The following is a 16,872-nucleotide window of genomic DNA, read 5'->3' as shown; positions in this document are numbered from 1 at the left end:
TGGAATATGAATAAATGATATTGATGGACAGTATTTTGAAGAAATTATTGAACTTGTGAATTTGAGAAATTGTTTGAGATTGAGTTTGAAATTGAAGTAGTGGTTGAGAAAAACTTTTAGAAGTGCTTTTTACAGGTATTCGAAGAACGGTTTTCTCAAAATACAGAGGAAACTCTGTCAAAATTTTTATAAAATTTGCGGAAAACTAAAATGGCCAAAAATATTAATTAGTTTTAATTTCAACTAAATGTTTTAAATACTTATTTGAAATGCTCACCACTTGTCAAAGATAAGAAAATTGTTTTAAAATCTCTTGTAGGGTACTTAATGAGTTATCGGTAGGTGAAGTTCGGTAGTTCATTAGGTATTCTACGGGATCATGTTATGCCTTACAGAGGGGTAAGGTGTGACATCAATCTCATTAAGATAAGTGTCAAGCCAAGAATAAATCATCATGTTTCATCTTCCATCACATGAAAACAAATGGCATACCTTAATTAGTGCCACGTGTCACCATCTCATGGTGCCACGTGTCACCATCTCATGGTGCCATGTGTCACCATGTGCAAAATTACTATTTTGCCTTTGCTTACAATTTTGAGTTCTCATTCCAAAATTATAATTTCTCTCTCAAAATAATTTATATCACATATAAATTAATTAATTAATTAATCTCAATTAATTAATTTTATCATTTTGTTTATATTATACATCCAACAACCTAGATTTGGTTTCAAGTAATACTAGGGACTTTGCAATCTTATTATAAAATAAATCTAATTAATTAATTAATTAAACTCTTTAATTAATCAATTAAATCATACTTTACTTGGTGAATAACTTGTGTAGGTATGTGACTTACTAGGCTTATTACTAATTGGTAATGAGAAATGATATTAACTCTTAATATCATTAGAACTCTTTCTTATCATAAATGATTTCTCTAAATCACTTTGGGAATCTCATAGACCATAGTTGACACCTAGCATAGTATACCATGGCCACCCAATCAGTAATAAGGAATACCTTAAATGAACCTTTAATCATATGTTACCATGTACTGAGATCTCTCCGTTATAAAATTCCAATTCTAGCTAGAGTCATGGTTAATGTCAAACTCCATTTGTTAAAAATCTTATGTTCTCTTTTAATTTCAATTCTTGATTAATCAGACTTTCTTGTCAGAAACTCATTTCTGGCTAAGTTTATCTGTCTTGGCCAGGAACTTAAATCATCAAGAATAATTAAATGAACATAGGATTTTATCTCTATTTACTTAGAGTAATGGATCCTATCTTAATCAACACCTATCTCCATATATAACTAGTAGGAGCCAACGCATGCCCGTATACCCATACACAGTACGAGTATGAAAGCAGTATCAAATGAAAACCACCTATATACAAGATAACTGTGTTATCTTAGGTCGAGGGATTATATGCACTGATATGATGTATGACACTGCATTGACAAGAGTAAACTCCATGTGCTTGTTATAAGTATCACTAGTTCGGCCTACTTATCATATATAAGTGCCATATTTGTCATGTGGTAGATTTGAGGAAATTAATAATAGCCAAACTACCATTTCAAGAGCGGCTGAGCAACTAGATTCATTTAACATGAGTGCAAAACCACTAATTTACACTACAAAATTGAGGTAAACCACTATACAGAGTTATTAGATTAGGCAAACTTATTGCACTTAAATATCAGAAGTGGTGAAGCCACTGAATTTCATATTCAAAAGTAATAAAGTCATTAGTTTTCCTTAACTAAAAATCTTACATGAATATACTTAATCTTCATTTTTTTTTTAACTTGAATCGGAATAGAAACACGGTTTTCTATAATCACATTCTTAATGATTTTAAATATACATACATCACATGGGATATAAATCATTAGTTAAAAATACAATCTCTTTCTAGACTACTTAACACACATTTTACAATCAAGATGATTTATCATCTATGAAGCTTCTTACTAATAGGCACATGATACTGGTGTAACAAAATTTTCAACTTAGGCGTTAGATGTGGCTAAGCCATAAAATCAAACAATGGATGACAAATAATATAGAAATTTAATACTCTATATTTATTTGGGGTTTCTATTCAAATATAATTTAGAATTTTTCTTACTTAGACCCGGTTTACTATGGACCTAAGATATAAGATATATGGTGAGATCTGCTTATTAAATACATAAGTCCTATATGTTTGTATCATAAGTCTATGGTGGACCGGATCTAGGCAAAAATTTCTCATTTAATTTATATATATATATATAAAGTAAAACTTTTAAATAAAAATATAAAATTTTTTTTAGCATTTACCGAAACCTATTTAACAAAAAATATATAATTTTATTTAGCATTTATAGAAACTTATTTAACAAATATTTCTTTAATACAATTAAATTTAAATTAAATATAATATAATGTAAACTTAGGACTCATTTTGTTCACATATTGGAATTGGAATCAACCAGAATAGAAAATAAAATAATAAATTTTCATTTATATTTAGTTCACTATAGAATCAAAATCAGATTTCTTTCTAAGATATTTGATTTGCCTATATAAACTGCCAAATCATAATCAAACTTATTTTTTACTTAATGAAAATCAACTTAAAATGATTTTTTTATATTTTTATTTTTTAATTTTATTTATTATAAAAAATATAAAAAATAATTTTTTATATACTTTTTAATTTGAATTGATTATAATTATAATATTTCTATTTTATTTAATTCTAAGTAAAAATAAAAATAATATATTTTATCCTTTTGCTTTAAATAATTAAAGTTAATTATATTCAAAATTTTTATTTTAATCAATTACATGAAAATATAAAAATTATATTTTTATTGTGCCTCATTCTAGTTAGGTATAATTAATTATAATTATAATGTATAATTTTAATTATTTATATGAAACTGTAAAAATAATAGTTTTATATTTTAATTATTGTTATAATCATTTTATTTTTTTATTTTAATTATTAACATTATTTTAATTATTATTATAATTATAATTATTTTAATTATTATAATTGTAATTATAATTTTTATTTTGAATTAATTATTTGAAATATAAAAATATTATTTTATATTTTTATTTTAATTAATAATATGAAAATATAAAAATTTAAACATTCCATTGATAAAATTGAGCATTTAACTTTTAATAAGATAATCATTACCATTCTTATAGTTTGATTCTTAGGTTGAAAAGGGGAATAGTGATTCCATTCATTCTCATTCTTATATCAATTTTTGCTTAACTAAATAGGGCCTTAATGAATTGTATCTTATTCTCATAAAGAAAAAAAAAATGCCATAACATAATATTAATGCATGAAGCATATATTATTTTTAAAAATATCAATAAGTCATATTCTTAATTTATATAATTTTTTTTTTCAAATTTTGAATTTTTATTTTATGTGTTGAATCTAACCTTCTTAAAATTTCTTTAATTAACTTATATTAAGTATTATAAATATGACAAAAATATACAATTTAAAGTTTACAATTAAATATCTTTCAAATAATTAAAATTTTAAATTATTAAAAATATTAATTAAGCAAAAAAAAAAACAACTTAATTACATATTTAAGAAGAAATTAGAAAAAAATATTGTACAATCTTATCCTAATTTAATATAAACAATATTTTAAATTGATAAAAGGTATTTTAAAATAAAATTTTTAAATTTCTAATATTTTCAAGTTGCCTTATTTAATAAGCAATCATCATTCTTAAAAAATAAAAATATTTATTGTTCATGAATTACTTTTTTTTTTTACCTTTTTATTCTTGCTTTATCCAAAATGGTTAAAAACTTAAAATATTTTCATTCTATAATGATTAATTTCACTCTATACTGATTATAAAATTTATTATTTCAAAATATTATAATTTTAGAAATCTATGTATTTAATGAATTCTTTACTTATCAATTAAATGATAATCTCACATTATTGAAAAAAAGTAATTAAAGATTATGTATAAAGAAAGATTAAATAACAAGTATTTAAAACGAGTACTAAAAAATAATATAAATAAAAATAATTATGGATTATTATTAATTTGATAAACATATAACTCGTGTCCTTCAAAATTAATGATAAGTAAAAGCAATAAATATTTTTATTAAAAAAATTAAATAAATTCATATATTTTTAGTGAAGAGTCAAATTCAAAATTAAAATTAGACTAAATAAATTTTTATACTTTTCATAAATTTATTTAATAAAATATTAATTTAATCATAAAAATACTATCTCTAATTTAAAATACTAAAAATTATTTAATATTAAAATTATTATTTTTAATATTATATTATTAATAAAAGTTTGATTTTTAACATTTTTAAATTAACCTCTAGGGAGTTGGGTTACATTTATTTTACTCGCTCTCTCGCTCTCCCCCGATCTGCTCTCTCGCTCAGTCGCTTGGACCTGCTCCTGGTGAAATTCCTAGCTCAATCTCTTCCCTTCTCCTCTATACTCTCTCTCTCCTTCTCCTCCTCCTTCTTCTTTCAGTCACCCTACTCTTACCTTACACGCTGTGTTTCTTTGTTAATCTTGTCCTAGTATTGGGCAGCCTGTGCCAGATTACTTGGTTTTTCCTAATTGGATTGTAACATTTTGACATGGGCAATTCCTTAATTGTTTTCTAAAACAAGCACAGGAAAGAAAGGAAAAAAAATTATGCTAATTGCTTCTTTGAATTTTCCTGTTGGGATTTTACAGAAATTCTTCAAGGGTTATTTTGATAAGGATATTGACTTTCTATGGGATGTTAATGCTGTGTAGGTAATTACATTCATGATCCACATTCTGGTTTGGCTTTGATGCTTGAGTTCATGCCTGCAACAAAAGAGGTTATTTTTAAGTTCCTACTGGCCTCTTTTTTTTTTTTTAATGAATTCATATGTTAGTTGAAATTCTAGAATTTCTTAAGATGTGGGTTGTCTGTTTGGTATTAGTTGCATTACTTGAAATATTTCAGGCTCCTATTTGTTTAGTAGAAAGCAAAGAAATGATAGAAGAATCTTAACTTTGCACATTTTTTCAATTTTATCTTATTCTTTTTATTTGAGTCTAAAATATAATATTTATAAATTAGAATTGAAATGTAGTATAAAACCTACAAACTACCTTAATAAGTGTAATTTCTTTTAGTTTCCGATACTTATGGTAGCAAACGTTATTGTCTTAAAATTCTTTCCATCATAAAAAATAAATATATTTTATTTATCAACTACTAGGAAAAATTAGTATAATTATTTATTGAAAGAATTTTTCTTTTTTTTTTAATGTTTATTAGCATTACAAACAAGTAAAGCAGATAATTTATTTTGCTGATTGATATAGTTTTAAAGTGTTTATGGATAAATTTTGGTTTCCTCTTGTTAAGTTGGATAAAATTGTTATCATTGTTATAGTTTAAACTGAGATTGATAAAATTAAGAATACGATTGATTTGAGAAAAGGTTCAAAAGTTTAGGAATTTTTTTTAGCTTATTAGGCCAAATAATAATATGTCTGGGGGAAAATTTTCTGAGAAATTTTCATAATTTTTAGTTATTGAGAACCAGTTGTGAATTACTTTATAGGGTTTCAAATACATTGCGAAAATTTTCCCTTTTCACCTAAACTTTTTGCTTATTTTCCTGTCTTTGATTTTTCAAGATGAAGTTATAGATTGAACCAATTTGAAGCTGGTTAATACGTTGTATTCAATACATATCAAGACATCATGTTTCCATTAAAAAAGAAGAAAAATTCTATTGTGATTGAGATATTGTTTTTGGCATTCTTCTGTTCATCAGAATTTTGATTGTGATCACAATTGCATCAACCTTGCATTCAACAAATTGATGAAGCAGATAGGCAATCCAGTTGAGTTTGAGCTTCCAGAATGGTTTAATAAATGGAAGCCTACATCCTACACTTCCATAAAGCGCAGTATCCACTCAAAATATATCACTTTTCTTTTGCAATTATATTGCGGTTACTATACTATATGGTCTTTGTTTTCTTCTGAAGAACATGAATGTAGTGTTTTTTTTTTTTTTTTAATATATATCTTTGATTTCTTTTGAACTCTGTATTTTGTCAGTTCACAGATTTTGTTTTTTATCCTATCTTATATTCCTAATTTCCTATAAGCATTGAAGTATCTCTTTCTTTGTTCATTATTCTTTTTTGTTGATATTGACAATTGTAGATATATATCTCACCAAGAAAAGTAAAAGGCGGCTGGAGGATGATGGCATATTCTGTTCCTGCAGTTTATCACCAGGTTCTTCTGGTGTCTGTGGTAGAGATTGTCATTGTGGGTAAGAGTAGTCTTGGTCTATTATGGTTGTTGTGACTTATATATGGCATGTTTAAGGGCTAAAAAGAGTTTCTACTGATCTTTTGTCTGATGTATTCTTTTCATCTGGTGCTATTGGATTTTAATTTATTTTTCAAGTCTTTATGATCAATTTCAACTTTCAAGCTTTCTATGATAGGTTATCTTTGGTTAGAGAGGAATGCTTGTTTTTCTAAGAGGCAATAGTTACCTCTGCAATTATTTTGGGATAGAATGCTTGGTCTTTTAAGAATAAGTGTCTTCTTGACTTATTTATGGTATGCTGCTTTTGTAAATTTTTACCTGTTGTCTTTGTCTTTGTGGACATTCAATTAGAGTGCCAATTCTATCTTTCCTTGTTCATTCTTTCTATTGATTGGAGGATGTGTCATCCTTGTCCCTAATTATCCTCTTCTTCCCTTGTCCAATATATTCTTTTTTCCTTTTTTTTTTTGTTTTTGAGAGAGAGAGTGAGAAACATTATTCTATGTTCTCATGTCTTATACTTTAAGAATGCCATTCTGTTCTTGCCTTTTAGGTTACTGATTCTTAATTTATAAGCTGTTTTTCAATGCGTTGTCCCTGTTCATGACATGTTACATCATAAATGCATTTGGGATTCACTTCTTTTACAATGGATTCCCCTTCTCTCATGATCTCCTTATCTGAAAAACTGATATTAGATTAGTAAGAACTCAGAACCATTGGTCCATTATTTATGCCTAACTTCTTGTGGCAAAGCTGTCACTAGTCAATGATATATTGCCCTGGGGATGTTCTTTCTGAGTAGTGAATATTTTTTAGTTTAGTACCACTACTGATGAAGGGAAGAGTACCATGACAATTTGTTGTAAAGCAATTATTGTACAAAGTTTTTATTTTTATTTTTCAAATTTAATTTTATGAAGTAAAATTAATTTATGTGGGTAATTTCTGTATATGTTCTTTGCATAACACTTATGTTATTGTTGTGGATTTGTATTAAATATTCACATATTGATAAAATGCTTCATGACATTATATTAGAGCCTGTCAATTAATTGTTATGTACACATGTGGATCATATGCATTGAACATACTATGTGTTGAATCAAGTTCTTTTATTATTTACAATTTAATTGAAAATATAATTTTAATATATTTTAAACTAAATAGAATTCTATCAATACACAAACTTTCTTTACTTTAGTTATATATTATATATTAAAAATATTTTAATTAAAATATAAGCAATATGATTTTATAAATATTAATTTAAAATATTTTTTTGATAGAATTCACATGCAAACCATCATTTTTTCTCTGAAAAATATAATATTGGATTTTGACTTTTTTACTATTAAATTAATTTCTTTAATAAAATTCAATAACAAATAGAATTTCATAATTAGACAATGCAAATTTTTAATTGAATAAAGTAGTCATAATTGAGTAGGATTAAAATTCATGGTAAAAGTAAAATTTTATTTATTAATTAAAATAAATTATTATAAATAATACATATTATAAAATTTTAATTGTAAAATAAGTTTTTAATTATATTTTATAATATTTTTTTAATTATGAAATTATAATTTTTTATTTTTTTAATTAAAAAACTTTTTTTTTTTTTATTATTGATAGGTGAATGTGTTTTCCATGTTTTCCTTTATTATCCATAAAAGATGAAAACTAGAGTTTTCTTAGAAAATGTAAAACAGGAAACTGTTTTCTACAAGTAAACATGCCCCTAAATTTCTAAATAAACTATGCCATGGCTTATATTAATAACCTAATTTAAAAAGTTGTAAAAAATTAATTACCTATGTTTTTATACAGGAAAATTATGTGATAATTAAAATTTTTTATTTAAATATATAATTACTAATTTTTATTAAACTTTTAAAAACTATTAAACATGGGTTAATAACTAGTTTAATATATTTTACAATCTTTACAAAAAAAAAAAAAAAAATTGCATTGCAACAAGCTCTGACTGTCATGCCATAGCTGCCATGGCCTTGTTGTCATCACACTGTGTTTGTGGCTGCAACTCTGGTTTAAATCTATGCTGGAATATGTTTCAATATGATTGTCTGCAATAAATGTCAGGTTCTCTCCAAATATAAACATGATAGCAGTTTGGGTGTTGCCATTTGAATCTTAGTGGATTTCTTTTATGATGATGCCACCTTTATTGATAAGGCTAAAAAAAGCTGTCTTGGATTCATAGTTACCAGCACCTATTGAGAGAAAAAGATGTCAAACTATAACAACAAGCATCACTGTTTTCATGTTTGTAGTCATCCATTACTGGTCTTCATGAATGCTTTGTGGCTTTATGTGAATGTCTTGTGTATAGTTATTCTTGCAAATGGCCTTCATATATATGCAATCTTCTTTCTCAATAATAAAAAGCAATTTAATTGCTTCCTTTCCCCCAAGGATGCTACTGTCGAGCTGCTCCACAGGATGCAAATGTGGGAGTTCGTGCCTCAACAAACCCTTTCAACACCGACCTGTGAAGAAAATGAAACTAGTGCAGGTATGGGACTCACATATTTATTTAAAAAGGATAAAGAACTTCTTTTGGTAGTTCTTGAGTAACATGTAGAGGAGGATTCTATTAATAATGAGAAAGACTTATGAAGAGGGATAAAAGCAATGCTCGACATGAGAACAAAAGAAACTACGGGAGGAACACAATATAATTTTGCTATCACTAAGGAAATAACAAACATAAATAAATTATATTATTTCCATTTTTTCCTACAGGTGTATATGCACTCATTGTTTGTCTTTCACAAACGTGTGGTGACACACACACACACACACACACACATCGTTTTCAGGTTGTAGACTGGAAGATAATCCCTTACCATTTTTTAACTAATTTTATTCACAATATTCTCTTCCAATTTTTATCTGCATGTTTAGTGCCTCGCATTTTCTTTATATCATTTGCTTTGCATGAATAGTTGTTTCCTAAATGTACGCTCAAAATATGAAATTAAGTAAGCTATTGCTTGTAGACAGAGAAATGTGGAGCTGGTATTGTGATTGATGAAGATATTGCACAGGGGGAGTTTGTAATAGAGTATGTTGGAGAAGGTGATGTTTCTAAGAATTGCATGTTATCACCATTGATGGTATATCTTCACATTTTACTGTTGCATTAATTTTAGAATATGTGACTCGGTGTTTAATCTTTATATTGCAGTCATAGATGATAAGACCTGTGAGGAAAGGCTTTGGAATATGAAACACCGTGGAGAGACAAATTTTTACTTGTGTGAAATTAATCGAGATATGGTAATTGATGCCACATACAAGGGAAACAAGTCAAGATACATAAATCACAGTTGTTCTCCTAATACCGAGATGCAGAAATGGTTCTATAACTGACCTTATTCCTATTCTCAATTTAAATAGTTAGTGGGGTGGTCTTACTTGGTTACACTACTTACTCCTTTTTATTATTTCATTTTTTTTTCATTAAGGATAATTGACGGTGAGACAAGAATTGGCATATTTGCAACTCGGGATATTAAAAAGGGCGAGCATCTGACCTATGATTATCAGTAAGACAACTTTCATCACCTCTATTTCATTATATATTTAATGAGTGCTCTTTGCTTGCTTCTGAATTGATCATGCATATTGAAATTTGTTTTCTGTATGACGAAATTTTTGTATGCTTAATTATGACCCCTATTTATTTATTTTCTTTTAGATTCGTATTTCCTAGTCCTATCTAATAAATTTAGCAGGTTTGTTCAATTTGGTGCAGATCAGGACTGCCATTGTGGTGCTGTCGACTGCAGGAGAAAACTAGGGGTTAAACCCAGCAAGCCTAAGATGTCTTCAGATGCTGCATTAAAATTAGTAGCATGCCAGGTGGCAGTGTCCTCTTCCAAATTGAAAGCAATTTTATCTGGAAAAGATGTATGTATAGGAGGTTATTTATGCATCCCATATAATGCCACTGCAACCTCTACTGTTTTGTCTGCATATTATGCATATATTCAGATGAAGCTAGACTGATTCTGGAATTTTTGTGAAGGTTTATCAGAATGGAGGCTTGCATACAGGTAAGCAATAGTCCTCTAGTAATTATCTGCTGGAATAATGCTACATTGGTAAGTAACACTCTTCTTTTTATCGTTATGCATTTATCTTCTATTTCAGGGAGTTCACAACATGCTCACAGTAAACAACAGAAATGTTCTCATAATTGCATTGGGGAAGTGATTCAGATATTTCGTCCATACAATGATAGGTACTTAAGAATGTTATTTCATTCCCTTTGCTAATCAATCTGAATTTGTTTGAACTGATAATCTATGAAGAAATGAATTGTTTTGGTCAATAATGTAACTAAAACTTCAAGATCGGAAGGGTCAGGTGTAAGGGTGATGATGAAAAAACTTTTTTAAGATTTCAAGAGTTTAATGGAAACTTCAAAATCCAATATCCATGAATCTTAAATTGCTATCATTCTAATTTATAATCTCACTTAAGTCATCAATGTCTTGAGAGTTTGTATCTGAATTATGCTTTTGTTTTCTTGAACCTTTTAGAAGTCCTGATTTTTGCTGGACAATAGAATTTGGGAGTGACTGAAGTTGCTTTTGTCTTTTAAAGAGCATTTTCTTCTTACATGAGCTAATGCTTATCATCTTCATGGTCCTTTTGTGTTTCTGGAGTTGTTCATCAATTTAAGTTTGATTAAAGAGTATTGAGTTCTGAATTTTTGAATCTGCAGTTATTTTCCATGCTAATGTCTTATTTTACATTTGTTAAATTTTTTTCCCATGATTCATTATTCCAGATCTTTTGGGATGATCAAGCGATTTGATAAGTATTCAAGAAAACATGCGGTAGGAATAGTTCATTTCCTGTTACTGTGATACAAATGACTATCGTTATCACATCCAAATGAATTAATTTTATTTCAGATAATGTTTGAAGACGGTGCTGTCGAATTTCTAGACATGTCAAAAGAAGATTGGGAATTCGTAACTTTGTGATCTAGCTCCAGGGCAATCATTTTGGTACATGGTGCTCACTTTCCCCCCCTTTTTGCTTTTACCAATTACACACACAAATGACAAATGGTCTGGTAGTCGTGAATTTTATAGGCATTGATCCACGAGCAGTCTATGTTGAATATAACACCACTGTTGTTAGAACAGAACTGGATTGGCTAGTCGGACCGGTTTAACTAGGAATGAGACCAATAACTGGTTGAAGCTTAAACCCTCTCATCTTAAGAACTGGAGTTGAACCATGCACTGGTTAACCCGGTTGGGCTTAAATGGGTGGATTGCTTGTCTTTTAAAAAAAAGAAAAAAAAAAAGAAAAAAACAGAAGGCAACCCTAGACTGAGGGCAATTTCATACATTGATTGCCATTTGGTCTACACATCAAATAGTGAACATTCTTCTCCTCATATATATATATATATATATATATATATATATATATATATATATAAAATAATTAATAAATATTCTCATATAATAATTATAAAAAAATAAAATTTATTTATTTTATCAAATTGTGACGAAATAACTAATTATATTAATAATTTATTTTATAAATATATTAATTTAAATTATTAAATTTTAATATAAAGTATTATTATTTAAATCTAAAATTTAATTAAAATTTTAGAAATTACATTTTAAAATATAATTAATTTTATTTTAGTAGTTATTTATAAAATATATTAAATTAATAATTGTAACAATGTATTGTTATTGTTGTTTTTATAAGAGATTATTAATTGTAATGTATAATTAATATTTATCTAATAGTATCTTGGTTAAACTCCAGTTTGATCCCAGATGAACCTTAAAACTTTAACTTTTTGTTTTCACTAGTTCAATGAACAGGCCGATTTTAAAAACCTTGTATAACACATACACATACACACATTTATGGTTTATTTGGACTGCATACCACTTTAAGTGGTTTGAGTGCATTATTTTATTGGTTTTAAAATAGATACTCCCATCAAATTTTAAGTACTTTGATGCTATAAATTTGTAGGAATGGCAATAGTGGGGTGGGATGGTTAACAAGTATCCTTGTTTAATTTTTTTTTTTTCCAGTGAATTTTTTTTATTTAACTATTTAATTTTGTCAAATAAAACTGATAAAAATCTGAAAATTTGAGATACAAATTGATAAAATTAAAAGATTTTACTAAAATTGATACTTCATAAAAGGATTTGGAAAAGTTTTTTGGTGAACTGAATTGTTTCAAATTGAGTTGATTGCTAAAATTTTTGTCTAATCCAAGTGATGAGCAATTGTAAGTTTCGTAACATGTTTTTTGAGTGAAAGTTAGGTGTGTGTTTGAGCCGAATTGAGTCAGTTTAGTGCCAAGCTTGACCTTCACTCAATTCTAAAACTCGAAACTTGAAATTCAACCTGGCTTAGTCAAGCTATATTTTTTAGAGCTTGAACCCTACTTGATGAGATACTTGAGATAGTCGAGCTCGGTTAGATAACTATAACTAGAAGTTTAGAATCTCAAATATAAGCTTAAATAAACTTGAATAAGCTTGAATTAGAGATTAACATTTTTTTTATTATATATTATACACGGGTAAAACTTAGTATAAAACTTAGTCATTTCTCATGACATGGATCCTTATGATATTTATATATATGGGTAAAAGTGTAATCTTAGACAAGCTCGATTGGGCTTGTGAGCTGCTCGAGTTGAGTAATATGGTACTTGAACCATGGATTTAATTTGCACTACAGTTGCAATCATAGTCGCGAGTAACAGAAAAAGTTTGTAATGGCCATAAAGTAATATTAATGGTCTATCCCTATGCAAATTTTTTTGAAAATTTGTAAAGCTTATAAAATGAATGGATATACAAAAATATAATTAAAACTAAGATACACCATTAAATAATAAGCATAAATATATTAAATAAAGATGTTAAATCAATTATTCTTAGACATCATTAGCATTAATCAATTTAAAGCTAATACGGCTAGGATCCTGAATGGGCATATGAAGTGTGGCTCATTTTAGTAAGATCCTGAATGGATTGGAAGAATATTGATGCAGAAGTGTAGATTAATTGCTCTCTTCACTTCAAATAAACTTTCACTATTAGATAATTTTATCTCAAGAAATGAAGATTTGTGAAATGAAAATTTTGAGATGGGAAATTGAAGAAAAACAGATAGAGAAGTGTAGAAACTAGAAACAAAATAAGCACTTTGCTTCTTTGCTCCACAAATGAAAAGAATCTCTTATCTATCCTTGTGGGTAACAGCTTTTACCCGTTAAGTAACAATTAGTAACGGCCATTACCCATCACAATTTTTTTTTTTTGCCTTTATTTAATGACTTGAACTGTACTTGCCAAGCTATTAGAACTTGAATGGATTTTATTCAAGTAGATTTTGAGTATTTTTGGTGTCGAACTCAAGTAGATTGACTCATATACACAGTACGCCCCCAATGCAAGGTCGTGAAGTTCTAGTAATTGACAACTATAAAATGAGCTTTTCTTTTATTGGATAATTTCTTACTGTAATACTGTGACATTTTTTATTTTTAATTTTTCATTTCACCGTATCTTTTGTTATATTACAGGTGACATGACTTATCATTGACAAATGTTGTGGATGTTGTAATATGATTTTACAACCCTGTTCTGCGCCCACATAAAACAAGATTGGTCTTGCACATGGTTTGCAAGAATGTTTTATATCATATGCTTTGTCTTGATAAAATAAGGATTTTAAACTGTAGTTATCACCTGGGAAATAGTAGGTAGGTTGGAGGAGCTACTACCAGTGTAAGGTCTATTTTGGCATTTCTGTTATAACTATCGAAAGAAAGCATTTTTTTAAATATATTAATAAAAAAATATAAAAAATTAATTAAAAAATAAATTTAATTTATTTTAGCCATAATAATATTGAAATAACAAAACTTTTTTTTTAATTGTTTTTGTCAGTAACATTTAAAAAATAATACTTTTCTGAAAGTGACTTTTTTTATCCTAGAACTTAGTGCCTAACAGAGCAGTGGACTTCTAGTGGCAGGGTTGAAAGAGGGTTTCTGAAAATACAGCTAGTGGGTCCAACAGTTGATCCAGTGGTCTAACAATGGTCTGTCATATATTCGAATGCTATGGCTCTTGTTGATTGTGCCATTTGCAAGAAAACTTGAAGCATCATCAGAATTGCATGCTTAGAAATCGGAAGTTACTAGGGAACAATATTTTCCTATTCTTGTAATTTATTATTATTATTATTATTATTACTTTTAAAATTTTGTCAGGTTTTCATTGGAATAATTTGATGGGACTTACTTATTTTCTATGATGCTTGTCTGAGGGACTCTGGTAGAAGGATATAATACTCCTGACCATATTCCTTAACATTTTTTGGGCTGTATTTATAATAATATTATTGTGCTTGGATGCTTTGAAGGAGTAGAATATTTTTGGTGTGGCTTCAATATGAGAACGTGTGCCTATATATGAGTTTCATATTTGATCTAAAAAGTGGTTGTGCTTCAATGGTGATAGGCATTTTGTCTCTGCGCAGCGAGTAAATGGCGAGGAAGGGGATGGGGTAGGTGTGGATGGTCCCACCCCTACCCACCTACCTGAAACCAACCCCCAACTCCAAGCTGAAGCTTTTCAATGGTCTCTGGCCAGTGGGTGCTCTTGGCAATTGGTAGTGTAGTGGGGACTAATTAAAGTAGGGTTGGATGGTGACAATTTGGTAAACATTTATCTATGCAATAAACTAATTTTCTGCTACAAAATTTTATTTTTTATAATCAGACTATTTTGTCTAAAACCAAAGCAGCAACTTAAATTGAAAAATAAGGGATGGTAGGGCAATGCAAGTGCTCTTAATTAAGGTATATTCTACATGTTGGGACTTGTTTTTAATTTCATTGTGTTGTCATCAATATTAAGGTATATTCTACATGATCACATAAAAGGAAAAGGGGCCTGCAGTATGTAAAAGTATTTAAACTTAAAGTGAAGGTAATAAGTTGAAAATAGATCTTAATGCAAATGGTTAGTTTATTGGATTCAAAGTACAGTATTTGGGTAGTTATTTGTGTTCTTTGGCATGCTTTGGTCATATGCACCACTAGCATATTATGAGTAGAGGTAGTTAATAATTTATATGAAAATCCATGGATAATGGTTCAAGTGATATTATTAAATGGTTTTGTGCTATGATGTTTTATTTTTAATTATATAATTGTCTATATTAAAATTAGTGGTATACCAATAAATATAAATCAAAATTTAAAATTATATTTAAATAAATTAAAGATAAATAAATGTATTGTTATTAGTAATTAGTGATATGGAGGAAGATGAGATAATTTGTCTTCAAAAAATTATTAGAGGTAAATCTATTTGATTGTGAAAAGAGATTTAGAAAAATTAATAATAAAAAAGTGTCTGAATCATCATATGTATAGTATCTATTTTAATAAAAACATAATGAAAAATAAGAAATTATTATAATATAAGATTCATATCACATATACTAGTGTCCAATGAGGGAAATACAATTGATATCATATTATTGTGTGAGACCTAAAAAATAGAAATAATTTTTACCATGTATTCACATAACTCTGATCAATTACTTAAGTCTTAGTTTAATATTTTGTTATTTTATAGTATTGATTGAGGATCATTAGAGATTCGGTCTAGTAGGGGATTCCTAAAAAAAACAAATTAAATTTAGATTGGGAGAATTGTGAAAAGAGGAAGATCATTATAATTGTCACATAAATGTGTTCATCGACTAGTCAAGTAGGTTTATCTTTACAATAAAATATAATTATGAACATTGGATACAATAAAAGAAATTAAGAGATATTTAAATGTGATAAATGATTTAGAGTATTTAATATTGAATCTATTCTAAATTCTATGGCTCAATATCCTATGTTAACCTAAAGGGTATACAACAACGAGCTCTGAAGCATGCATTGATCACATAACTTATTTATAAAGTATGAAAGCGTTATAGAAACTGAAGAGAGAGCTATTTCATCATGCGTGAATGGGAGATAAAGAAAAAGGACTTGGGTTTCACCCATGATAGACCAAACCCAAGTCCATGAACCTTAAAATGTTGAGTTGGGAAAGAGTGAGACAAGTTAGGCTCAGAAAACAATTGTCCTCCCTAAAATTTCATAGTCCTGATTAGGGGTGAGCATTCGGTTCAAATCGAACCAAACCGAACCAAATTGAATTAAATTATGAAAATCAAATTATATATGTTAGAAACTGAACCAAACCGAAATGGATGAAAATCGAATTGAACCGAATCACTCTATTTCAGTTCATTTCGGTTCAAATCGATCAGTTTTAATTTTTGATTAATTTTTTAATTTAGACTTGATTTTCAAGTTATTTGATCTAATTTTGACTTTGGTTTGAATCTAATAACCATTAATCAATGAAATTAAACAATTTATATATATATATATATATATA

At 27.8% G+C, this 16,872-nt stretch overlaps 1 protein-coding gene across 9 annotated transcripts; it reads left to right on the top strand.

Moving 5' to 3' along the window:
* Positions 1-4,377: 4,377 nt before the first annotated feature.
* Positions 4,378-15,294, top strand: LOC110652877 (histone-lysine N-methyltransferase ASHH3). 9 transcript variants are annotated; one of them, XM_058136163.1, is made up of 14 exons: positions 4,378-4,479; positions 4,828-4,895; positions 5,847-5,982; positions 6,245-6,356; positions 8,798-8,897; positions 9,385-9,463; positions 9,573-9,744; positions 9,853-9,933; positions 10,123-10,297; positions 10,416-10,443; positions 10,541-10,631; positions 11,184-11,232; positions 11,311-11,406; positions 14,942-15,294. In XM_058136163.1, the coding sequence occupies exons 2-13, from the start codon at positions 4,866-4,868 to the stop codon at positions 11,380-11,382; spliced, it is 1,125 nt and encodes a 374-aa protein (XP_057992146.1). In that variant the 5' UTR covers positions 4,378-4,479; positions 4,828-4,865; the 3' UTR covers positions 11,383-11,406; positions 14,942-15,294. The 9 variants fall into 9 exon arrangements, with proteins under 9 accessions (XP_057992146.1, XP_021664223.2, XP_021664210.2 ...); XM_021808531.2 differs by having other exon boundaries at positions 14,923-15,294; XM_021808518.2 differs by having other exon boundaries at positions 11,311-11,413; positions 14,923-15,294.
* Positions 15,295-16,872: the final 1,578 nt, after the last annotated feature.

Source organism: Hevea brasiliensis, chromosome 2, assembly GCF_030052815.1.
Source record: "Hevea brasiliensis isolate MT/VB/25A 57/8 chromosome 2, ASM3005281v1, whole genome shotgun sequence".
NCBI classification, from domain to species: Eukaryota; Viridiplantae; Streptophyta; class Magnoliopsida; order Malpighiales; family Euphorbiaceae; genus Hevea; species Hevea brasiliensis.
Note: the sequence above shows the minus strand (reverse complement) of the source record. Positions and strands in the feature narration are given on the sequence as shown.